This window comes from Cucurbita pepo, chromosome LG03, assembly GCF_002806865.2.
Source record: "Cucurbita pepo subsp. pepo cultivar mu-cu-16 chromosome LG03, ASM280686v2, whole genome shotgun sequence".
NCBI classification, from domain to species: domain Eukaryota; kingdom Viridiplantae; phylum Streptophyta; class Magnoliopsida; order Cucurbitales; family Cucurbitaceae; genus Cucurbita; species Cucurbita pepo.
In genome coordinates, this window is record NC_036640.1 from 5,030,106 (window position 1) to 5,055,303 (window position 25,198).

At 35.1% G+C, this 25,198-nt stretch overlaps 3 protein-coding genes, 1 long non-coding RNA gene and 1 other non-coding gene across 12 annotated transcripts; 4 read left to right on the forward strand and 1 right to left on the reverse strand.

The window, feature by feature from the left end:
• The first annotated feature begins 2,655 nt into the window (after nucleotides 1-2,655).
• Nucleotides 2,656-2,851, forward strand: LOC111791936. Its single transcript, XR_002814725.1, has one exon. It is a non-coding gene; the product is annotated as a U2 spliceosomal RNA (small nuclear RNA).
• A 5,756-nt stretch (nucleotides 2,852-8,607) lies between these two features.
• LOC111791137 (probable WRKY transcription factor 68) lies at nucleotides 8,608-10,597 on the forward strand. Its single transcript, XM_023672359.1, has 4 exons — nucleotides 8,608-9,022; nucleotides 9,177-9,329; nucleotides 9,392-9,594; nucleotides 10,126-10,597. Exons 1-4 carry the CDS (start codon nucleotides 8,706-8,708, stop codon nucleotides 10,350-10,352), a joined length of 900 nt encoding a protein of 299 aa, XP_023528127.1. The 5' UTR covers nucleotides 8,608-8,705; the 3' UTR covers nucleotides 10,353-10,597.
• Nucleotides 10,598-11,039: 442 nt separating this feature from the next.
• On the reverse strand, nucleotides 11,040-16,014 carry LOC111791458. Of its 6 annotated transcripts, XR_002814650.1 has the most exons (10): nucleotides 15,456-16,013; nucleotides 14,911-14,981; nucleotides 14,722-14,780; nucleotides 14,062-14,144; nucleotides 13,823-13,874; nucleotides 13,053-13,106; nucleotides 12,641-12,977; nucleotides 12,300-12,466; nucleotides 12,040-12,205; nucleotides 11,040-11,736 (listed from the first exon to the last, which is right to left on the reverse strand). It is a non-coding gene; the product is annotated as an uncharacterized LOC111791458 (long non-coding RNA). The 6 variants fall into 6 exon arrangements; XR_002814649.1 differs by having other exon boundaries at nucleotides 12,034-12,205; nucleotides 12,641-13,106; nucleotides 15,456-16,014; XR_002814648.1 differs by having other exon boundaries at nucleotides 12,633-13,106; nucleotides 15,456-16,014.
• A 304-nt stretch (nucleotides 16,015-16,318) lies between these two features.
• On the forward strand, nucleotides 16,319-21,498 carry LOC111791141. Of its 3 annotated transcripts, XR_002814615.1 has the most exons (8): nucleotides 16,319-16,416; nucleotides 17,348-17,678; nucleotides 18,942-19,386; nucleotides 19,538-19,543; nucleotides 19,779-20,077; nucleotides 20,235-20,605; nucleotides 20,711-20,759; nucleotides 20,850-21,498. XR_002814615.1 is itself a non-coding variant. In XM_023672370.1 (7 exons), exons 2-6 carry the CDS (start codon nucleotides 17,376-17,378, stop codon nucleotides 20,580-20,582), a joined length of 1,401 nt encoding a protein of 466 aa, XP_023528138.1. In that variant the 5' UTR covers nucleotides 16,319-16,416; nucleotides 17,348-17,375; the 3' UTR covers nucleotides 20,583-20,605; nucleotides 20,850-21,498. The 3 variants fall into 3 exon arrangements, 1 of the variants encoding a protein (XP_023528138.1); XR_002814616.1 differs by lacking the exon at nucleotides 19,538-19,543; XM_023672370.1 differs by lacking the exon at nucleotides 20,711-20,759.
• A 1,203-nt stretch (nucleotides 21,499-22,701) lies between these two features.
• LOC111790892 lies at nucleotides 22,702-25,042 on the forward strand. Its single transcript, XM_023672005.1, has 5 exons — nucleotides 22,702-22,807; nucleotides 22,915-22,985; nucleotides 23,587-24,255; nucleotides 24,520-24,652; nucleotides 24,741-25,042. Exons 3-5 carry the CDS (start codon nucleotides 23,691-23,693, stop codon nucleotides 24,811-24,813), a joined length of 771 nt encoding a protein of 256 aa, XP_023527773.1. The 5' UTR covers nucleotides 22,702-22,807; nucleotides 22,915-22,985; nucleotides 23,587-23,690; the 3' UTR covers nucleotides 24,814-25,042.
• The last annotated feature ends 156 nt before the right edge of the window (nucleotides 25,043-25,198 follow it).

The window sequence follows — 25,198 nt, forward strand, 5'->3', positions numbered from 1 at the left end:
CATTTTCCTTTAAATAATAATAATAATAATAATAACAATTTTGTTCTTCCCTTATAATTTATTTTACTTCCTAAATATTCACTTCATTTAATTATTATACCCACAATTTCTAATTTCAAATTTAACACCTATAACATTTGCTCCATAATAAACTATAGGTTAACTTTGGGACTATAGCTCCATAATAAAATATTGTAGGACTATGGAAATTAAGTTTGATAATGCATCAAATTAATCCGAACAATTTTTTCAAACCTCACAAATTGTAGTCAACATCTAATCTTAGTGTGGCGAATGGAAATTGTTATTGAATTTATGAATGATATGTGATTGAATTAGATGTATTAAACATTTTAACTAATTTGGTGATCATGGTAACTATTTGAATTTGTATTTAAGTTATATGTTATGCGATGAGTACAATTATGGCGTATTGTTATATGTTTCATTGTATAATTTATGTTATCCGAGCTATGATTTGTGTTCGTGGGCGTTATTACTAGAAGTATGTGATATGTGCGATAGTAGAGCTATGGTTGAATATAATATATGATTTCATTACCATCCGACTGATAGGTAGAGATTGTTTAGAGGGTCTCCAACTATTCATTGATTATGTACAAGATCTAAGAGACAGGTTCGCATAATGTTAAAATAGTTGGTGGTAGTAATAAGTTGTCTAATGGGTCATATGTGTGATAGAGTTGATATATATAAGAAATAGTAAAGAACATAACTAGACTACCTCTAAACTCTGGTGTACCCAAGCATTAGATGGAGCTTAGAGGAGTTGGACCATGTGACACCAATAAATGAAGATGAAATCATATGAGCTAAACGATGTGAAACCAATCATTAAGTTAGGTTGTAACGGTCCAAGTCCACGTTAGTAGATATTATTGTTTTTAGACTTTTCCTCAAAGTTTTTAAAATGTGTATGCTATGGAGAGTTTCTCACACCCTTCTAAATGATGTTTCGTTCTCCTCCCTAACTGATGTGAGATCTCACATAGATCATAAGACACTATTGATTAACATAAGCTCAAAGGAGCTGCCTCGATCATGTGACATTAATGATTTTGTTTAACATTCAATAAAATTTTATTTAAAATAATTTTTAAATAAAATACGTGAGGACTTACTGGGCTCATGAAATTCGTCAAAGACCCAAAGGTCAAAATAGTCCTTTGCTCCGGTAAAGTCATTCCGGTGCGAGCTTACGAAATAAATATTTAACACCTTTTGTAATATTTGAAGGAGGGTTTTCTGGGTACTAGGGGCCCCATAGACGAATATCTGTTTTGTCTTGAGCGGCCTCCGAAGGACTCCTTCTCCTTTCCTTTCTTCAAACTCCGATCCGTATTGTTGATAGAGAGCAAGAAAAAGATCAAAAAATTGTTTGTATTTATATTTTATTTTTAGGGACATAATAATTTAAAATGTGTGCTAGTTAATAAAGTTATATAAATATGTGCAGGGATCAAAATAATCATCAGAACAAGAAACAAAAACAGACATTTTTAAAGTTTGAGGATTAAATATAATAAACTTTAAAATTCAAAAATCAAAATAATATTTCTAAGAGTTACTATAAAATTAAAAGTGCATATTTAGGTATTTATAAATATATATTCCGTATTAATAAAATATATATATATATATTTAGCCAATAAATCTTATAAAATATTTTTAAAAACCGTTGTAAAGAAAAAAAAAACATAAGGGATTAGTTTAAAATCTTTAATGAAGAGAAATTAAATGGAAAAAGCACTCCAACATCAAGCACTAAAATGTATATATTTAGCGATAATCGATAATTATAATACTTTCCAACTGAATTAAAAATATATATATGATTCGGGGGATTTCGGGATCCAATTCTAGGTCAACTTGTCCGACCCAAAATCACAAGTTCACCCAAGATCTGACTTCTCTCGCCGTCAGTTCTCTTCGGACTATCGAAGCAGCGAGAAGATTAAATTATCTTCCACTCTGTCGAGTCGCCGTTCCAATTGCTAAAACCTTAGCTTCAACTTAATTATTTTCAAATCTTAGATTGAAGGTTTGTAGAGTGATTAGATGTTAGAATCATCGACTAAACGATCATAATGTCTAAGAGGAAGTTCGACTTTGAAGGGTTTGGAGTTGCACGTTTTTTTAATCAGAAACTTGTGATTTAGTTTTTGATGCAGCAAGTAGGGACAAACAATTCTTAAATATTGATACCAAAAAATCAAGTAGCGGATTCAGTAGCCCGAGCGGAAACAAGGGTTCAGTATCATTAGGTTAATAAAAACTGGTTCGGGGAAATATTAATAAATTGGTTGAAATGAGATTTCATAAGTTCAAGAACTTGAGAACGGAACAAAAGACGGGAAGTTAGAAATCAAAAGCTAAACTTATCCGAATATAATTTACCACACTTTATTAACTTGAATTATAATTTTTGGAACTAAAAATCAGAAACAAAATATTTGTAAATGACAGAATCAATCATAATTTATAATACACAGAAGTGGTTACCATAATATAAAGTGAGAAAGAAATCGGTGGAAACGCAAGGCAACTTGAAACCAGTTTGTCCCACATCGTTAGATTGGAAGTTGGGAGCAAGACTCTCGAGTATATAAACGCGTTTGGATGGCATCACAAATCATACCTTTCTCGGCCTTTTGGCTAAGATCAAGTGTAGTATCTGTTCTTATCAGTTTAATATCTGATACGTGGGCCATCGGCCCACATGATATTAAATTAATTTTTCAAGGGGGAGGGCCCACTACAGTAGCTTGCTACTGGGGCCTTCAAGCGTCGCCCACGCGTTGCACTACAGCTTGGGCCTGGCACACCCCTCCAAATCTCCAGTTCTAAGGTTTAATCATATATTTTCTCCAATTTTCGGTCTTGGTAATAATAGGTTGTATTCAATTTATAGATATAAACCTAAAGATAAAATAATATCCAGTTCTTCAAATTGTCTTTAAAGTTTTCCGACTGGGACATTATATTGTTTAGAACATGTTTGGTAAGAAATCTGGATTTGATCCAAAGAATTTAAATTCTAAAAAATCTATATATTTTACATTTCTGATATTTATTTTAAAAATAATGTAGTATTTTATATTATAAACCCAATTCATTTTTTAAAATTAATGTATAATAAATAATAATTGTACAAGTTTTATAAGTTAAGCAGGTTCATAAATTTGATACCATTAACATATGTTCTTGTAGTATTAAAATAGGGCTGATGACTGATTCATCAATCCACTAGTGGCCCAATGATAATGGGCCTTTAGTGGGCCGCAACTTTTGACCATCCACCATAATCCAACACCTTATTTGGTTACTGGTCACCTAAACAAACCTTCATACCCACCCCTTAACCTAACCATGGTTAACTATCCTTACCTCACATTACTCACATTAATTGTAGAGTTTTAAAATGTGTTGTCTTGCTATTGCCTCTGGTTTAACTGATCGTGTTTGTAAGCGGATATTATATATTAGTTTTGAAATTTGTCTATTTAGAAAATGTATATTAGCATTTGAAACCACATCTGTAAAAAAAAAACACAATTAAAAAATGGACTTAAACGTTAAAGATAAAATCCTTAAATCTGAGAATAAACAATATATTCAAAAACTAGAAAATAAAACATTGCTCTAATCTAACGTTGTTTTATGGTTACATGGTCTCCACGAGTTACCTCCATCATCCATACACGGTGTTTTGCATTTACTTGAAATGTAAGAGTAGCACATGACTTCAGTATTTTAAGAAATACTCAATAAGTGATCCCACTATTAAGGTCGTGAAATGGAAACATATGCAACATGAGAGACCTATCATTTAAAACATTATTTCATTCTCCTAGGCGGCTTTCCAGTTCGAGCTAAAGTTGAGTGTGTAGTACTTCTCTATACACGACCCACATGTGCAAGCGTGGACCCACCAGGTGGGTTCACACATCCTCTAGGCCTGTTGGTCAGGCTAGCAATCGATGATGGGCTGTTGCCGAACGCCCAGCGGGAATAACGATCGTCATAGCATCATGGTAAACATGATGGTCATTTCAGTATTATAGTTATACGTGTTCGTACTCATCATAATGAGAAAGTATTTCGATGAACGTGAGCATACAATTATGCATGAGCTCCCCATACTTTCCATCATGGTGTAATAAATAATGCAAGACAACCCTTATTCTTTCATCATATATATTAAACTTGGTAATTATGAATACGTAGTTCTTATACATAATTTCATACCTAACATAGCTTCCACGTCATGGCATATTATAAATTTCCTCATTTCAAAACATATCATAGTACATCATGGCATGTTATAACATAACATATCTTATCTTATCGTAACGTAACATGGTCATTTTGTTTATACCATAATATTATTTTGCATATCATATAGCATAACATAGCATAACATAACATCACATATCCAAGCATATCACCCATATGACACGTGCAGGGCCATTAGACACGTGTCATCATACATAAAGCAATTCTTCTAGCCAAACTGATAGTAGAGTCACTTACTTGGTTGAATATCACACATATAACACGTGTAGAGGCACTGAGCACGTGCCATTATACATAAAACAATTCTTCGAACCAAACCGATAGTAGAGCCACTTACTTGGTTGGATATCACACATGACATGTGCAAGGCCACTTGGACAAGTGTCATCGTACATAAAATAATTTTTCCAACAAAACTGATAGTAGAGCCACTTACTTGATTAGCCTAGACCAAAACTACTACAATCCCTTGAATTCTACCTAAGAGTCTCATAGTCATAAACTAGATTTCTACTATGAAAATTGGTTCACCTAATTACGCATAAAATAATTTAAACATGATCACAAATACTCTTAACTAGCTAAAAAGGTAATCATACTAACGTTAAATGCTTTTGAAGAGTTGAAATTGGTAGAAAAGAGTTTAAACATACTAGACTCAAGCCAAATAAGTCGAGAAATCGACCTAGAGCCGTCAGAAAATTTACTATCCAATCAACTCCAAAACGCTAAAATAGGATGAGAATGATCAATTGTTATAACTTAGTAAGTAAATGGACAATTTTACCATGAAATTTAAGTCCTCATTTTCTCACCCTAATAGATATGGGACAATTTTCTTTTTCTTTTCTTTAAAAATAAAATATGGTTTGAATTAAAGTATATATATATAAATAATGAAAGCATATGGCAAATTCATAGCCTATGAGCCGACAATAATGGTGGGTTTTTAACAAACATATATATCTAATCTATATCTATAATCAATCCTATAAAGATTTGGGATATCATTTCATTTCCCCTTTTTCCCCATCTCTTTCTGTTTGGTTACGGGGATTAATACCTTAAACAAATCACCCATTTGCGCACTTCTAAACTCACTTACGTTCAAATATTTCATGGTGGTAGACATGCATAAGTGCATCGACGTTCGATATGCTCTTAAAATTTAAAATTTGAAATTTTTTATTTCAAAACATACCTTTCAAATTTAAAATTATCTTCGACAATTTTGAGGCTATTTGATTTAATTATTACATTTTTAAAATATACTTTTTTTTTTTTTTAAATCAAAACATTACCAAAATGAAACAAAATGATGTTGTTTGTTTGGGGGAAAATTACAGGAAAGGATGAAATAAAATAATAATAATAATTTTTTTTTTTTGTCTTTTTTAGAATTAAAAAGTAAATAAAATTCCCAAACGTATCGCGGAAGCAATGTCAGTCAAACAGTGGCATTTTTTATAATTACATAATCTTAAATAATTAATAACATATTTTTTTAAATTATATAATAATAATAATAATAATAATAATAATAATAATAATAATAATAATAATAACACGTACCGCCACCTCCTAATCAATTTAATCCTAAATCCCAATAAAATAGTTTTCCACTAACGTGATTTGATTCATATTATAATGTTTCAAAGATTATGAAATCTTCATTTTTATTATTAATAACGTTTATTATATGGTCACAATATCCCTAGAGGACGTGTCACATAAGACAACCTTAATTATTTAATATTTCCCTAACAGCTTGCCTAATCTAATCTTTTCCCCATATATATAATTTCATTTTCTATGCATTTTGGCCTTATACCAACATCAAATATTTATTTAATCATATTTATTATTATTATTATTATTATTTTGTTTAAATTTCTGAGGCGCCAAACGAAGCCACGTGGCCATTGTACACGATATTTTAAATGAGTTTTTATTTATTTATTTTTTACTATAACTTAGAAATAATATGCATATAATTAAATTAAGTGAATTAATTAATTTTGTCACACACTTTATTGGAATGCGTGTGAACCTTGCAAATTTGAATTATTGAAATATAATATAATGATAAAAAGATTAGGATATGATTACTAGAAGATTGAAAGTGGCTTTTCATGCATTTTTTTTAAAATTTGTTTTATACAGATGTTTAATATTTATCTTCGAATTATTATTTTTTATTTTAAATTTAAACTTTTTACGTAAAATATATTTTTTTTAATAAAAAAATAATAATAAAGTAAAAAATAAAGAAATAATTCGGTGTGGCGGCTCACACAAATTCAGCAAATGAAATGATTGTTTTCCCTTAAAACGTGCCGTCCAATACGAGATCTGACAAGAACGTGGGCTCGTGATGGCCAATGATTTCGTGAGAAATCCAACGGACGTGATGAAGTTACGGGACCCACGAGCTCCACGTGTTGCGATCTACGGCGTTCTTGTTAATTGTGAAGCGTGGATGTGCGGATCTGATGGAGACTGGTCCACCGTATGATCATGTGGTTGTTAGACATGGTGTTTGATTCCACGAGCGGAATTAAATGCTAATTATGACAAATCTTCCAATTTAATTTTATTATTATTTACTATTTCAATTAAAACAATATCTTTTTCTTTAAAAAATATTATTATTATTTTAAAAAAAATTTAAATATCATAATTGTTTTGATTTTGTAGGTGCAAAATCAGAATAACAAAAGTTGTGAGGGTTGAAAGTAGAAATTATAAAGAGTAAAAGAGAGCATGGGATTTAATATTGAAAAAGAAGAGGGACGTGGATGCAAAAAGGCATAAAATAAATATAAAAAAAAGGTTATAATTATAATATTTAACCAAAACAAGGCATTACCTCAAATGCAAACAGGACACAACTTTTGCTTTTGTTCACATTTAAAATTATCCCAAAAAAAGGAATAAATAAATAATAAAAATAATAAAAATAAATAAATAAATAAATAAATAACCGACCAAAAGGTATGGGGAAGAAGGAAATTACGAGGAAAAGAGGAGACCAAATTTTAGATGAAGAAGATGACGCAGCAGTGAGTGAGAGAGAGAAATATAATTTTTATATTTAATATCTTTTTAATTTTATCTATAATACGTCAATAAATTAAAAAAAAAAAGTCAAATAAATTAAGAATAAAAGACAGTTAACTTTGTAGTTCCTATGATTGAGTAACTATTAATTATTATTTTTTTATCTCGATTATTTCATGTACTGCTATTATACTCATGTGTCAAATAAAAAAAGCTTACGAATTATAATAATTAAATTGATCATATACATTATATAGATGTGATAATATTTATAAATGTATAAACAAATATATTCCTACCTGTGCTTCAGTCAATATAGGAATATATTCTTTACATTACCTTAACTGGGTGACATGGATCATGCTGAGCTATAATATCAAATGCTTTTCGGGTTACATGAATCATAGTTTTAGATAAATACGATAATCTTGTTGTAATTAGGGTTTTAAATTTTCGTTGTTATCGTCCATAGATTTGGTACCGTTTTTATTTTTATAATGAATAAATGGAAAAAATATAACAAAAATATTATTTATAAGAATTTAAAATTTATTTTGTAATGGCGAACTTGTATCTAAAGAAAATAGTTGATTTTATATTAAATAGTTAATATTAATTTATTAATTTAAAATGAAATACTTTAAAGGAAAAAAAATATTAAATATTTAGTGTGAAAAGAAGGGAAAATGAAGTGTGAACACAATTTGAATGCAAAGAAAAATGGGTTTGTAAAAGAAATTAATTAAATTAAAAAATAAAAGAAAAAAATCATAAAGCAAAAGTGAAAAAGGATAGAGAGAGAGAGAGAGGAAGAAATTTGTCCCCCAGCAATTTCCAAAAAGAGCCATATTTATTCTATGCATCGGAATACACGTGCGAGGTCTACTTTTAGCCGTAGTATCCGCACGTGTAAAGAGTATGATAACAACGTATTCACACTTCACAAATCAGCCGGTTCCCGGTCAGGTAATTTACTATTTATTATATAAATAAATACTTTTTACAAAAAAAAAGGTTCGTTTTATTGAATTAATGTTACAGATGTGTAATTTTCTTAGGCCATATAATTAGTTAAAAAATAATTAGAATTTTAATTTTAATTTTTTTTTTAACGAAATATTATGGAAGGAAATTCGTGTCGTGTCCGTACGAACCGATGACCTACAAATTCCTTTTGAGATTCTCTCTCTTCATTCGACAAACTTTTAAACTCAACCCTATTTTTCTCTCTCTTCAACTGCAAGTTTCTAGAGAGAGAGAAGTGAAAATCCAACAAAAAAAAACAAAAAAAAAAACAAAACTTGGACAAAGGGTTGCAGCGTTCGGCTATGGAGGAGGTGAAGAAGAAGAAGAAGGAAGAGATTATCAAGTCGGAGGATCCTAGCACAAGCGGCGGCGGCGGCGGCGGGATTTTCCCATTTTCAGATAAGATGAGATTAAACGGATTCTTCGATTTCCCAGATGGTGAAAAGTGTTCTGTTGGCTTCCTGGAGATGCTTGGTCTTAATAATCATGAATTCAAGGGCAATTCTTCCCAGGTTTTGAATCCTCCGGCCACCCCCAATCGTTCCTCCTCCGTCTCTTCCGCCTCTACCGACGCCGTTATCGACAACCCACAACAACAACAACAAAATCCCACTAAAAAGTTCGTTTTTTTTTTTCTCTCTTTTCACTATTTTTTTAGCTTATTCAATTTTATAGAAAATGTACTTTATTTATTCTCTGTATTCAATTTAGTTTTATTTGTTTGTGTTGTGCGTTGTGGTGCGATCCTAATAATTTGGTTGGTGGCGGAGAAGATCGAAGAAGAAGGTGAAGAAGAAGAAGAAGGAGAAGAGAGAGAAGGAGGGAAGATTTGCATTCATGACGAAGAGTGAAGTGGATCATCTAGAAGATGGGTATCGATGGAGGAAGTACGGCCAAAAAGCTGTGAAGAACAGCCCTTTTCCAAGGTATGTATGTATATAGATTTATATTTGTTGAATAATTATCCATAAATTTATGTTGTTGTTAGGAGCTATTATCGGTGTACCACTCCAACATGCAATGTGAAGAAGAGAGTGGAGCGATGTTCCAATGATCCAACCATCCTGGTCACCACCTACGAAGGCCAACACACTCACCCAACCCCAATCCTTCTTCCACCCCCGCTATCCACTCCACCCTGCATCCATCTTCCACCCATGCCTTGCCTTCCACCTACCAACAACAATCATGGTTGGTTTCAATTTTCAATTATTTCAAATCGAGTACAACGAAGCATTAAAAGGTCTCAAAATTTTTACTTTTTTAAGTGTTTTTAAAATTTGAGGGGAAGGAAGTCCAAAAGGGAAACCTCAACAGGGATATAATATTTGTTAGTGGTGGACTTGGGTCGTTACAAATAATATCAAGCTAGACACGGGACAATGTGCCAGCGAAAGGGCTGAGCCCCGAAGGGAGTGGACACGATGCAGTGTGCCAGTAAGAACCCTGAACCCTGAATGGGTAGATTGGGTGTAGGAGGTCCCACGTCGATTGGAGAGGGAATGAGTGCCCATGAGGATGCTGGGCCCTAAAGGGAAAGAGTGGATTGTGAGATCCGGTGCTAGACCTAGACCTAAAAGAGGTGGATGGTGAGATCATATAATAAATAATGTTACTGAAAAATTGGAATATTTTACATGACCAAATGGAAAGGACTTTTTTAAATTTTTGAAGAATTAATTAATTAATTTTTTTTTTTTTTAATTTTTAAATTCCAATCAGATGGCGACATTATTGGAGCGATGTGTGATGAGTACACGCAAAACCCGGCGTTCTTGAATTCCCAGCATTTAGAAGCGAATTACACCATAAACAACCTCATAGGAGCAAGGAAGGCGGCGGCCGGAATGCTGCAGCAGAAACGGTTGTGCAACCCAAATGCTACATTTCTGGTAGATCACGGGCTGCTTCAAGATGTGATTCCTGCCCACATGCTCAAACAGGAGTGAATATTCAATATATAATAATATTAGTTGAAGTTCAAAAAGTGGTGTTTAGCTTGAATTTTAGGTAAGGAAGGTAGTGAGTTGTGTTGTTCATAGAAAAGATGTTAGAACAACAAAAACAAAAACCCCATTAATCATTTTGAGGTTCAATTTTTGTTGGTGTCCAACTAAGTCTCTCATTAGCAAAGCAGAGAATATTATTGCGTTTCATCACAAAAATGGAGGTAAAGTTTTAACTTTTGTTGTCATCCTTTATTCAAGATGGAAGCTTGAAGCTGCCTTAGATAACATTTCACTTTTAGCCGCTACTCCTTGTGATACACCGCTTGATGTCAGCGTTGTCTGCTTTGACCTGTTACATATTGCACCAAATGTATGAAAGTTTTAACCTCAAGTATGATGTTTGAGAGTGAAAACTTTGGGATTTGGTACATTTCCATGCAATGCAAAAAGGGTAAATATTATTTTCACAGTCTCTGCTGTACTTTTACTGCCCATCAAAACTCCATAAATTTAGCCTGAGATGGAGGGGGCCCAAACAAACTTCAAAACTTAATCCTAACCTTTCATCTTTTTTTAAAAAAAATTTTTACAACAGAAATTGAAGCAACCAAGAATTAAATCTCAATCAATCGTGGCAATAAATTCACTATTCTACATTTTTTTTTTGTAGAAATTATATTATATACATTAAATGAATGTACTACATATATGCATTCCATAATTAAACGACTTTAAAATATTTTTACAAAAAAAAAAAAGAAAAAAAAAAGAAGCAGGAATTAAATACTTATTACAAATTACTCCATAACAGTTGATGGGAACCAACCTCCGTACCCAATTGTCCGTCTACTGTTGTAGGCACCTGCAGACCACTAAACTATGATTAACCAATTTGAAAACGTCTTAATAAAAAGATATATACAGATCAAGTTGACCTCAAATACAGAGCTTAACGGATTACAAATGAATACTCTCAACTATATCAACAGAAGTTCGACGTATATCTCAAGTACACTAAATTTACAATGTCCTTTAATCTCGTACATGTGAGATCCCACATCGGTTGGAGAGGGGAACAAAACATTTTTTGGTGGTCCATATACTGCACCAAGAGTTTGCAGGATAGATAGTTGATAGACTACATGGAACACCAGCTTTACACGAGCAATCCAAATGTCTAAGTTGCGAGCCGAGCAGCTAACATGTAGTCTTCGTTACCATCCTAATTCACATTGTAATTGCTAGACATTAAAGGATTAATGTTAGTTGCCAACATGATGAACTCTCTTAAATAACCTTCCTAATAACTTGGACAACATTGTTAAGCACAGGCTGGAATAACAACAGGACTTTCTTTGGATTGAAGTCGCATACAATCCAACTCCTGCAGAAATTGAGTATATTAAAGAATTAGAGAGAGCAGAAATTGGATTCTCAAACTAAGTCATTTGCACGTTCGAGAGTGATTTGCACTTCGAATCATGTTTTTAATCAATCCAATCAATTTGATGCTTGATTTTAAACTTTAAAATACGATTTTCATGCCATCAAAACTGATTTTGAATGATTAAAATCCTATTTCAGAGTGATTTTGGACATGACAAAATATAGCTGGAACAGTTATAGTGAATGCAAGGGCAAATGTATGTATGTAAATGTATATGTATGAATGAATTCTAACTCGTACAGCTGAGGAAGATTGGACTTCAAGTTTTTGACTCGAGATTTGGCTGAGGCAGCACTTCTGGAGATGAGAGACCTGCTAATGAAGAATGAAGCTGATGGTTCGATTTTTTAAGCTTTTCCTGCCTCAATTGTTGCTCAAACAAGGTAAACTCCTCTGGTTTCTCCCACTAAGGACCAATTTTCAAAGGTATCTATCATAAATTGCACCACAAAATAGGAAACAACCGTGGAAAGGCGGATGGATGAAGACATAAAGCTTACCAAACTTTCATAGGTTAGGTGATACAGTTATAATAGTATTTGAAACCGTCTGGGCAGCTGTGTTCACTCCAATCACACTCCAAAGGAACTTCTACCCGAGAGCTTGGACGCCTCCGAGGTGATTTGGGAGTACCACTAGAGGTTTGAACGCCACGTGCACTAGGAGGCTGCACAAGGACATAAATGAGAACAAACACAAGTTACCATGACAATATGACATTAATGACCTCTTCAGTAATTTTCCGCACAGTCAAGTTTCAACCTTTTAGGATGTCAATCATGTCATAATCTTTTACTTCAATGTAACTACAAGGATTTTATAATTCAGATCACCTTCGTACCGTATTCTCATGAACCTGTAAATTCTGCTGCAGATGTGAATCCTGCTAGGGCTGTTGACAACGCTCCTGATTCTGCATCTTAGAAAAATCAGTCTACATTGGAGGCTGACAAGCTTGCTGTGTTGCTTGCATTGGTTGAGATGAAATTTGACCAAAGATGATGAAGGTTCTTGTATTTGGGGGGTGGTCTCTGTACAGCATTGGGAGCCAAAGGGGCATGGGATGCCTCTTGGGAAGCATTCCTTGGTGATCCTAAGATTGTAGAATTTTGTTGTCCAGGATATGAATTATTAGGAAAACATCCTCCAGCAGGAGGACCAAGAGGAGGGGCTCAGGTCTAGAAAAGGTTAAAACAACAAGAAAACAATTTATGTTATCAAATTAGACAAAAGGAACCGAGTACACGATATACCTAAACGGTTGAGGAGGATGACCAAATCTCGGACTGTCTGAAATGTTGTTGCCTCTGTTGAGAGAGAGAGAGATGTTTAACGATTGAATATTGACACAGCCAACAAGACCAAAAAACATAAAACAATAGTTATCATGCCAAATAACCTATATTATATCTGTATATCATGCAAACGTATGTATGGTCAAAATGTTTGTTCGACACATTTATGAAACATAAACGCCTAACGCCATGATATAAAAAACTAATTATTGTTAGCTCACGTCGCAGCAGTGCAAGAGATATCCATCTAGAGGGTTTGTCACTTTCATACGGGGAAACAGATGATATCATCGGCAGCAGGCTAGAGCATAGCATCAAGACATTGATAGAACTACTCATTTTGGTTCACCACCCTTAAAGAAATGAACATTCAAGTTGAGAGGTAGCGGACTCGGGGGAGGGGAAGCATACAAGGTTCAGGAGAGTTGGTGATGAGATAATTGAATTATTAAGGGGTTCCCTACATAAAACATAAAAATAAAAATATTGAAAAGAGCCAAGTGATGAGGTAATTGATTAAGGGGTTCCCTCTTATGGGAAGCAATCAGAATCATATGCACCTTGGTCATGCAATGCTCAAAACATAGAATGCAAGAACGAAGTAGACAACAATGCTCAACTACTGCTTTGCAAAGTGTAGCCTTGCTAAGACGCAAATAATACAGCACAGATAAAGAAGAAATACGTCGAAGTGATGCAACGGGAAGTCAGAAATGCCAGAAACTTACCAAGGCGGTCTCTTTCACTATCAGCATATTTCACATTCATAGGTGTCAGTTCCTGTTATAAAAAGAATAATAAGAAAAGTTATTATGACATCAATTGAGTTACCTACATATTATAAGAAAAAGCAAAAGTGACTCACTAGTCATTTATTGATTTATTTTGATCGGAAACGTACTTTCAAAATAAGATCAAAAGTGTTCCATATAATATGTTCGTCAATCGGCTATAAACAATAACTCACTCCAGGAAAAGTATACTGATTGTCCAAAGCACTGATTGCCCTGTCTGCTTCAACCGAGGTAGCGTAATTCACAAAGCAACTACCTGAAGAGGAAATCATAGATCTGCTTTAATGTTATTTTTATGAACGACAGCATAAAGCCAGATGCAGTAACCAGAATCCATTTGGATCTTAACAATAAAAGATTATTCATATATACCGAAGCTGTTTTTTAGAACTGACATTTCAGACATAGAACTTCGATTAAAGATGATATCCAAGAAGCGTGATAAAGTCAACTTAAACATAAATAAATAAATAAACAAGAATTAATAAGTGTTTCTCAGAAATCAAGGAGGAATAAGATAACAGTGATCCAATAAATTAGAGTTTGCATTGACAAGGGGAAGCTTCACTTTGGATTCAACTCGAAGTACTTGTCAGGATATATTGTGTTATCCAGAGTGTCGTGCTTCCTCATTTCCAAAAGGCAAGGTCGTCACCAGACTCAGTTTTCGCTAACACTCCGTGCAAAAGTATTGTAAACAAACCAAAACATGACAATTCCACATAATTGTACGCCAAAAGTATGAAAATCAGAAGTGAGCATATAGATACTCTAATCAACCCGTTAAACGGCAGAAGGATTAAATGGAATTAAATTTAAAACGAACAAAAGACCTTTCTGTTGACCAGTTGATCTCGACAATATCTCCATGGACTTCAAACAAAGGACGAATCTGAAACAAATTTTTTAATATTTTTCAGTTATGATCAATGACAAGAGATAAGATCATCAATCTTCCTTCCCAAAGAACTACTTGCCTACAAAGTTATATGAATTGGCAAACCGTGGAAATTAAAACTTACAGCTTCTTCGGTTCCTGTTCAGGGAACTTGTGCAACATACAATTTCACGAGGCCACTAGCCTCAGCATGATCTGAAATATATATATCTCAATGACATTCCTTCTAAACAAATTGCTCCAAAGAAAAGCAATATCAGATAGTTGATGAACTAAAAAGTTTCCCTGTGCCTTATGTTAAATGATGGACAATAGAATGAGTATTCTGATGTTCTTAGAGTAGATCTCGACTTATTGCTTTAAAATCTTGGAATTCTTGAAGAAAGATAATTGGCTGAAAGTAGCTTTTGATGAATTAAGAGTGCCAAAGAAAAACTTCTAAATTGAAAAAAGCCCAATAACGAAAACAATGTGAGCTACATTTTCTACAATCTATAAGAGAAATCTTTAAGTTCAGTTCATGGTTGAGCTGGGAATTTTAAGCTCAGCTACGACAGGTAATTAGCTCAATTAGGATTAGAAGTGCAAGATACATTCCACGTTCTATATTACTGTAAAAAACCAAAGAAGCTATTTTCGACGTTTCATGTTTCACCAAACATTTAATACCTGCAGGAACCGTTCTGTCGGAATGGATTCTAGGCCTTTTACGCCCCAAATTTGCATTCTGATTCCCACAATTCGGCCTCAAACCGCCGTTTCCAAACCCCTCACTCATCTCGCCGTTAAAGTGCGTCTGAGGACGATAATCCGGGGGATGATTGTGGAACTCCGGATGGTTCCAGTTATTCTGCTGGTGCGGTGGCGGGTGCTGGAACGGAGGCTGGTGCTGCGGCGGTGGTGGCGGATGGTGCGAGTACTGTGGGGGATAATTAGGCTGGCCAAAAAGGGGTCCGGATGGTGATTGGGGTATTGAACATAAGGATCAAACTGGTGGTTGAAATTGGGGCAGTGGTCGTCGGAGGGCCATGACGGTGCGGGCGGTGGCTCTCCAGTTTTCAAGAATTGGAACCGAACAGCAAAAATTTAGTCGAGGCCTGAAAATGATGAGGCGATTGAACGTGGAAGACGAAGACAAACGATGGGAGATGACAGAGAGATGACCACGAAAACTTCGGTGCGGGTTTCCGCATAAGATCATCCGGAAAATACCCTTATCCATCTTGACCTTTAATTTCCAAGTCACCGGTACACATTTTTTTAATTTTTGTAAATAACAAACATGTTTCAAAATAATTATAGATTAATTTTGACGGTCAAGATTGAAAGTGTAATATTAGATATTAAATTAGTTTTGAGTAATTAAAATCATATTATTAGGTAATTTTAAAATTACACCCAGCGGCTGAGTTTAGTAGTACATGAACTTTCCTCATAACCTTCTAGAAACTTCCCGTACGAGGAGTCAAATGTCAATACGCCAAATCACAGGGGCGTATAGGTAATTTAATCAATATCATCAAACCGTTCAAACCCTATCGAAATCACTGGTTTTATTCCGCGGTAGTTCGAGCCATATAACACGGACCCCCTCCCTCTCCTCCGGCAGCTTCTTCACTCCGGCGACGAGGTATTTATCATTCCCCTTCGTCTATTTCGTCTTGTACATTCCGGTCTTCAGGTATATTGCTTTCTTTCGCTTTTCTCTTCGTTGTTTTTCTTTCCCTCTTCCGATTTCCGCTCCTCCTTCACGTCTACCGGAATATTTGTTGCCCTCAGCAACAATTTCTCTCTAATTAGCCCTTCTCTTCTCCTCCCCTTCTATGTTGCCCTGGTTTTTTCTTTCCGATCTCTATTGGTCTCTTTATCTCTCTCCGACAAACCTTTCTCTTCGTCCCCGCGTTGTTCTTTACATGTTTTCAGTTTTGCTTCAATCTCAAGTTCGTTATTCGTAGTAGCTGACTCTAAATTTATGCTTTGATATTTGATGCTGCGACATTGCGTCTTTGTCCTGATGTTATTTACTAATTTAAGTGTTCAATGTTTTACTCCGGCGATGATGCGTTCCACATTCTCTCTCGCCTTCTTCCGGCCAAAGGGAGTTGTGGCGTTGGATTGTGAGTTGCGAGTGGAAATGAAAACATTGCCCAAGTTATTGCGAGTTAGTTATTAACCTATATCTGAACCTAAATGTTAGAATTAGGATATGGGTAACTGTCTGATGGGATACCCAGTGAGATTTTCTTCTTCTGGTTTATTTCCTTCTCTCCGACAATGGTACTGTTAGGTTTTACGTGCATCTAATACAACTGACGAGGGTTATGAATGTCTCTTCATTATCATTAGACAGTTTTTTTGAACTTCTCGCAAGTATAACACATTTTCCTTCCTCCCTATCTAATACTAGCTGTTTATTCTATTGTCTTTTCCCAATTCAAGAGTTCTTAGTCTGAAATGGGAGATGGGTATTTTTTTCTCACTCTGGTACGCCTAACTTGCCGGTTGACATTTTTCTGGACATTGATTAGTGGTGGTTACGGGTTTTTGGTGATAAAATGCAGGTGCTCGACTGAATTTGCTCTTCTTTTGATGGCGAATTCACCAGATGCAGATGCGGATGATGACTTTAGTGAACTCTACAAGGAGTACACTGGCCCTCCACGATCGACCTCTGTCCCTGCACAAGAGAAGATGAGTACAAACAAAAGGTCTCATGCAGGTTCAGATGAGGAGGATGAACCTCGTGATCCCAATGCTGTGCCAACTGATTTTACCAGTCGAGAAGCGAAGGTTTGGGAGGCCAAGTCAAAGGCTACAGAGAGGAATTGGAAGAAGAGAAAAGAGGAAGAAATGATCTGCAAAATATGTGGAGAATCAGGCCATTTTACTCAGGTATAATGGGTACTATAAACACTTTATTGATCTCGTTAAGTTATTGCACATAGATTTTTCACAACTAGAGAGGAGCTCTGTTTTTTAATCTCACTTGTATATCAGGCTGTTTTTGAACTCATTTTGGAACACAGGGATAAATCATTTTGAGGGGGAGGTTATGTTTGTATGATTGACCTTTTAGCATTCTATGAAACAACTGAAATTCCTTCTAGCATATTAAAACATTTTAAAGCTCATTTTTGTACTTTTATTTTGTTCTATTTGTAGTCTTCTTTCAAGTCTATATATAATATGTTTTTTCTGTGGGCCACGCTACATGTAAGGATCTGGAACTTGAACGTGAGAAGTTTATTCAATTGCTAGCTATTTAATCCCTAGGAAGTCGAGAGACTTGCTCTCCTTGGCCCACTACTCTTTATATTTTGTTCTCCTACCGGATCTCTTCCATTCCTTCATAACTGACTGAACTTCTTGTGTATGAACTCTTGAATGATCATACAACTTCCCTGTTATCCACCAAACCAACCTTCACCTTATCTTGAGGCAGAATGGAGCACGTAGCTGACTCACAACTATGAAGGCCCAAGTGGCTTCATGGTTTTTAAGCTGCACACCCAAATACCACTTGATATACCATTCTATTGATGCTGTTTGCGCAAAATTGCAAAAAGCTCCATTCAAAATTTTGAATTGGGAGTCGATCATGGAGGCCAAGTAATAAAAAGGTTTCACTTGTAGTCACACCAATGATGTTACTTCGGAAAAAAAAAGATTCTAGAACATATTCACCAGATGATTGGTGAGAATGTCTAAAATATAGTGATTAGGTATAGAATCATATCTTTGATGAAGCATGGTTCTCCATCAAATGTATTCATACAGACGTACATGGAGCAAGGATGAGAGAGAGAGAGAGTAGGGAGGGGGAAAGAGAGAGTACATACAATAAAATCTCTACAAGCATTGTCTAATAGTTGAAAGTTATCTCTCTCTCTCTCTCTCTCTCTCTCTCTCTCATGCACTCACATATAGACGTGTGTGATGTGTGTGTGATTGCTTGCGTGCAAGGGGGAGGCAATGAGAGTATTTGGTGCTTCATGACTTGTTTTAATTGAAGGATAATTTTCTTACGAGAACTAGACCTACTGGAACTTATTTATTTTCTTTAAAATCACAACTCTTTCTTCGCATAAAAGGAGAATTCAAGTGGGTTATCATTGTTTTAACTAATGGTACTTTGCAATTTTTGTTTATGTATAGGGATGCCCTTCTACCTTGGGATCAAATCGTAAATCTCAAGATTTTTTTGAAAGGGTACCAGCCAGGGATAAACATGTGAGAGCACTTTTCACTGATAGAGTAGTACAGAAAATTGAAAAGGATAATGGTTGTAAGATCAAGATGGATGAGAAATTCATAATTGTTAGTGGCAAGGACAGGTTAATTTTGAAAAAGGGAGTGGATGCTGTCCACAAGGTAATAAAGGAGGAAGGCGATCAAAAGGGTTCTAGTTCTCATGTGAGTAGATCCAGGTCACCTGAGCGAAGCCCAGTTGGTTCAAGGTCACAACGCTCTGATGTCCATGGATCACATTCTGGTCCTACAAATGCATCACAATTTCAACCCAGGTATAGCAGACAGGAGAAGGTTGTTGAAAATCGTGTTCGTGATGATCTGCAGAAATATTCAAGGGGCTCGGTTCAAGGTAGGAAAAGCATAGGATATGTTAAAGACATCAATAGAAAGCTGGTAATTCTATGTTGTAGCTTGTAGCTTTGTTTTCTCCATATTTGTATAAATAATTTTCTCTCTTTATCTCCTTAACAATGTTATTTCTTGCTTATATTTGTTTGCAGCACGAGGTAAGTTCTTCTGTTCAAGCTTATATATGCGACTCTGAAGTAATTTTCAGGGATAGGATCTGAATTGGTCAGGTTGTCTTCAAAACAAAATAATTTTATGAACAGGAATCCGGGTTATTTTTCCTCCTATGGTTTCTTCATATGATTTTATATTTTTATGATGTTCACTTTGGATTTTGCCACGTCATAAGCTAGCATTAATATATTTTAACATTGCTCTTCATTTATTTTGAAGCTTATGGCAATGACAGAGTTAGAGGTCGTTCAAGCCACTCCAAGTCTCCAGCTAATCTGCCTTATTCTGGCAGCTCGTTTAGTTCATATGATAGTTATCAGAACAAGAGTGCATATGGTAGAACCGAAGGATGGGATAGTGAAAGAAGAGGATCTGATTTGCAATCTAGTCGTCAGTTTGAGTATCCAGCTTTTCCCCAGTCTCTTGAAGAATTGGAGATGGAATATAAAAGAGAAGCAGCTGAACTCGGAAAGATTCGAGATAAAGAAGAAGATGAAGAAAATTATAAACACCGTGAGGTATGGATCTCCTGTTACTGCAATCATACATCGAATGGCAATTGGTGTATTTTTCTATTTTCCTATGTTGCATTTGGATATATTTACATGACAAAATTCCTACATTTCGTTATTTTAATTTCAAATTTGTGGTTTTTACTTATGGTTCTATAAAAAGACTATAAGGGAGATGAGAGAGAACTACACGAAGAAATTGGCTCATTTGAGGGGCACACATGCAAAACAATGGGATGAGTTTCTCCAACTTGATGCCCAAAGGCGTCAGCAACAAGTGCACCAGCAAATGGCCGCTTCAGGTTTTGCTGGTTATAAGCAGCATAACTATTCTGAATACGACGGTGGATCAGTCAATTCCCATTACGAAGGGGCTAATTTAGCGGCCCTCGATTCAAGGAGCAAGTATCAGAATCATATGGAGAATTATCCTTCAAGGCCTCATGGTAATTTTGGGGAGTTCCAGCGTCAGAGGCGTGATGATTACGGGAATGCTTACAAACGATACTAATTTGTTAACCAGGAAGTAAGTTGGTAAGTAGTCTAACCCTTCAGCCAAATTAAAAGGGCTTTAGTTATCTCTATCTTTTTGGTTTGGCCGTATGGCTGGCAATACGTAATCTCCATACCCAATTTCATATTACTCCATAGAGTGCGTGCGTGGACTCAAGACCATGCCCATTAGAAGGTTATTTTGACGTCTTCCGTGTGCAACTTTAATTTACAGCAAATGGCCGCTTAGCCAGCAATAGCTTTAATTTCATTCCAAAATTTTCAGGATTTGGATCCATCTTGGGTAGGCATAATGCATGGAGGAACATCTAATGAAAGGTAAGTATGTATCTTACGATCTTGAACCGAGTAGATAAGAATGGTATGCATTCGTGCAGCCTACTTCCAGTTGTTTTTGTCATTAAGCTTGATAGTTCGGCTGGTTCGGAACTTGTTGTAAACAGTGGCATGGAATGTCATCTTGGATTTATTGGTCAGCTGGAAGTTCATGTGTTCTCATGAATGATTGAGATTTTGAATTAGTTTTGAATATCACCTTGGCATACTTTTGTTTCTACTGTTTTCCCTATCTGGTTGTCGAGCAGCAGCGGAATGACTGTATTCAAGCAGTCATTCACAGCCATGGAAGCTTAGGATAGTTTTTCGGTCATTAAGTTTACCAACTTGTTACCACGACTATCCAGGCTTGAGAGCGTTGGATCGTTTACTAGTTGATCTGTTTATAAATCAGTATGTTGGACAGTCTATAGATTATGTTTATATGCTTCTCTGAAACTGTAAATTCTTTTCCAGAATTCCACAACCATAACCCCATAGGCATGCCATGCACACGGTTCTTCATGATTCACATATGTTCTTGGCTGGAAAATGAATGTATTTTGCTGTAGTGAAAAGAGGAATCCTCTCATCCTTAATGTATGGTGTTATTTTGGCTTTCTTCTTCATTTGAAAAAGGCATATGGGTTTGATAGTTTTTAATCTTTAGAAATATGACTGTTAATTTGAAGAATGTTTCTGGAAAAGTAGGGGAAGAAGTAGATGTAAGTTGAAGCATTTGGTAAACAGGATATTGATCAAGATGTTATTGAAGTCCGTGGAAAATATTACAGTTGCCTTTGTCATTGCCCAATATTATGGTTGTGAGCAAACGATCAATATTCTGCCATGACAAACATGACGAAGATACGTTGGATTCTCTTTTAGATAGGTCGATTTATTTTATTTTTAGTCCCAATTTTCTTTTTCTTTTAAAAAATTTAGAAGGGGAGAGAAATGTATTGAAAATTACAATGGAAGTACATATCCCAATTATATGTTTAATGATAGAATAATATCTATTTGTATCGTCGTATCTAAGGGATTTATGGGTTCGGGAAGAGCTTAAATTTTTATCTCAATTTTAATTCAAACACGATACGGAGATCCATGTTCCATTTGATTTTTAATCTTTTTGGTTTTTGAAAATGGAGTTTATGAATGAATCCAACTTTTCAAAAGCAATATAGTGAAAATTGATCAAGAACTCGATGTTTACTTAGGAAACATTAAGATCAAGATTGAGATACGATAAGAAAAATAAGCAAAGCATCGATTTTTTATTGGTTTTAGGTCATTGGATGATATTTTTTAATTCTCACCATAGTATATGAGAGAGGCGCTGCCAAATACTATTTTGAATCGATGACATGTTATTATTAAATATATTTGTTTTCATCATCACAACCAAAGTGAAGAACCCACGTTTTATTCATCATGTTTAAAATTAAAATTAAAATTTAATTTAATGCAACGTGGGTACCTTTTTCATTCCAAAAACAAATGATTGACATTGCTATAAAAAAAAAGGCAATATTTTGGTGTCATCTCCTAAGCAGGTATAAATCTATTTTAATTAATTTTTTTTTTTTTAAAAGAAGGCTAAATTATATATATGTAAAACTCTTAAACGTAGTAATTTATTAAAAAGTGTTCATATTTAAAAAAAAAAAAAATTGTAATATTACCATTGGTCTTTCAAAAAAATTTGTATATGTATATTTCAAATTGAGAAATAGGAAGGTATTTAATGAATCGTTGTTGGACGACGAGAAATGGGTTAAATAGTTTAAAATGGCATAAAAGAACCACTTTTAGAATGTACAAATGCTCTTTAGGCGCCGCGCCCCGCAATTTCAGATCTGAAAGAGATCTCTCTCAATTTTCTTCTCTCATTTCACGACCTGGGTTCTCTCTCATTTCACGATCTGGGTTCATATCCTCAGTTTTATTGTTATTGTTTTTTAATCCCCCTGATCTCTTTTTCGGCTTTTTCTTGTTTGTTCATGTTCCAGTTCGATCCCTTCATGGACTCTAGCTTGAAAATGCCGGAATTGGCTTCTTCTTATTGATTTACTGTTTGTCGGTGAGTTTTTCTTTCTCTCCTGAAGAGTAAAATAATAATTGTCGAAAAAACTGGTCGAATCCCCTACCCTTTTCCTCCTACTGCAAATGTTCTTCATTATGATGAGTACGGTGTTTTCATTGTATGCTCTGTTGTCTGGTTTTAATGAAATCAGGTGGAGAAACGAACTCCACTCCTTATTTCATTCATTTTCTGATTTTCATTTGTCATTCGTGAAAGAGAACTGAAAAAATGGGGTGGGGGTAGGGGGGATTCCTTATTTGATTCAATTTGTACTTTTCCTTGTGCTTCTATCTAGTCATTGTGGTTAATACTATCAATGTAAATTTGACTGGACATGCTTATTACTTAAGTTTTAATTAAGTTTGTGTGATGGGATTAGTAACTAATAGATAATGGCCATGTCATAGCAACATTCTTGAATGTTGTTATGGTATCGGAGGACAAAGAAGAAGTATGATTCGAAGTTTAAGGATGTCATTGGCATTTTATAAAGTTTAGGAAGTAAATGAACTGAACAAAATGCTCAAAGTTTATGGTTACAATTTTCCGTGTATAGAAATGTGTTTTAAAGTTGTTTTGGGTTTATTTTTCATAAAAGGATTCTCAGAAGTGTTAAGAAGATGAGAAGAAAAGAAGACCCCTTTGATTCAGGATCCTGGTAGAATGAATGCCCTGTTGAAATGGAAAGTAAAACTTCTTTAGATGGGCAGTTTAGATTATATGGCTACAGAAGATAGAGAGTTTGAAATAGATCTTGAAGGTGGTGGTTATACTAGCGAAGATGATTTGAGCAGTGAAACTGACTCAACATCCAAAACGCATGCTAGAAAAACTTTTAGCAGGCTTCGAAGCGGGGTTCTGTGTGCTGATGGATCTATAAATCGAAGTGGTAGCTTTGCTTCCAGTAGTGATTCCACCAAGCTTGTTAAGCTAGGTGTTGATGAGAATGTGCAGTTGTTGATGGGCAGTTTAGAGGGAGAAAAGAGAAGAGAATTTGCAGCTCTTGTAGAGAAGAAGAAGAACGTGAAAGAGAAGATTAAGAAGGGAAAGGTTCACAAGCCACCACGACCCCCACGGGGTCCGTCGTTGGATGCTGCTGACAGGATATTTGTTAAAGAGATCGCCGAGTTGGCAGTGAAAAAACGTGCCACAGTTGAGCGAATAAAAGCTTTGAAGAAGATGAAAGCAGAGAAAACATCTTCATCCAACAGCAGCTTACCTGCCTTATTTATCACATTGCTTTTCTTTGTAATCATTATCTTTCAAGGTATGGGGTAGTTCAAATTATATTTTTCTCCAACTTTTCGATACGTCCGTGACTGTACTTCTTTTTCCTTGTTTGGCATGGCTATTAGGAACAATGCATTGATAGTAAAAACCTTGTACAGAACCAACCAAGGAGAGTTTGAGATACCCTTTCACCTTCAAATTTACTATAATTGCTAAAAGCTCTCAAATTCACATTGTGCCAACAGGAGGATAGTTCTGAAGCATCTAATGTATTCTCATGTTTGTAAAAATCTCCTTGCAGGAATGAGTGCTATAGGCAGTGTAAGGGTATCGGAGTCTCCTGTGGCTTCCGGTGGTGGAAGCGCAAGCTTGATTGTTCAGAATTTGCCTCAATCTTCCCCTAACGTTAATGGAGCTCAATCCCATGTTCTCAAGTCAGTTTAGCTCAATCTCTACATGGTTCATTGTAGTAAACTCTTATGTTTGTGTGTCATTCATGTTAAATCCATATCTCTGATGCAGTTTTGCAGGAAATCAAACTTCTGACCCTGCTACCATAGAAGGGAGGTCAGTGGAAGAGTTGAAGAACCATTGAAGTTTAGTGTCAATAATCTGGTAAATTATCGCCATCTCCTTTAGACTGAAATTTTCATGCCATATAATTTGATTGAAGGCTTCTGATCGTGTTGGCATCTGTAAATATGGCAAGGCCTCAAACCTTAAATTCTCTTTTGATAGGCTTTTCTTGTACAGAGAGAGTTCACATAATTTGATCCATAATATCTTTGCTATAATCAAATTGGCTCGCCCTAGAACTTAGTTAATGGACTTCGTGGTTCAAGACTGATTAAATATAGACATAAGGGTGCTGAGGCTTGATTAAGAATCTCGAAAGATCTTTTTCAGCTTACTTTGCTATAATGGACCGTTAGATTAGCAGGGTGCTACAGATTGAGGAAATGAATGTCATTTTGTTTTTG

Excerpts from the sequence above, each read along its gene's own strand:
- LOC111791141 (XM_023672370.1), top strand. The coding sequence starts at position 17,376 with ATGGCGAATTCACCAGATGCAGATGCGGATGATGACTTTAGTGAACTC. Across the intron at positions 17,679-18,941 it reads AATCAGGCCATTTTACTCAG|GGATGCCCTTCTACCTTGGG; the intron begins GTATAATGGGTA and ends GTTTATGTATAG. Across the intron at positions 20,078-20,234 it reads AAAATTATAAACACCGTGAG|ACTATAAGGGAGATGAGAGA; the intron begins GTATGGATCTCC and ends TTCTATAAAAAG.
- LOC111790892 (XM_023672005.1), top strand. The coding sequence starts at position 23,691 with ATGGGCAGTTTAGATTATATGGCTACAGAAGATAGAGAGTTTGAAATA. Across the intron at positions 24,256-24,519 it reads TGTAATCATTATCTTTCAAG|GAATGAGTGCTATAGGCAGT; the intron begins GTATGGGGTAGT and ends ATCTCCTTGCAG. Across the intron at positions 24,653-24,740 it reads GCTCAATCCCATGTTCTCAA|TTTTGCAGGAAATCAAACTT; the intron begins GTCAGTTTAGCT and ends TCTCTGATGCAG.
- LOC111791137 (XM_023672359.1), top strand. The coding sequence starts at position 8,706 with ATGGAGGAGGTGAAGAAGAAGAAGAAGGAAGAGATTATCAAGTCGGAG. Across the intron at positions 9,023-9,176 it reads CAACAAAATCCCACTAAAAA|ATCGAAGAAGAAGGTGAAGA; the intron begins GTTCGTTTTTTT and ends GTGGCGGAGAAG. Across the intron at positions 9,330-9,391 it reads AAGAACAGCCCTTTTCCAAG|GAGCTATTATCGGTGTACCA; the intron begins GTATGTATGTAT and ends TGTTGTTGTTAG.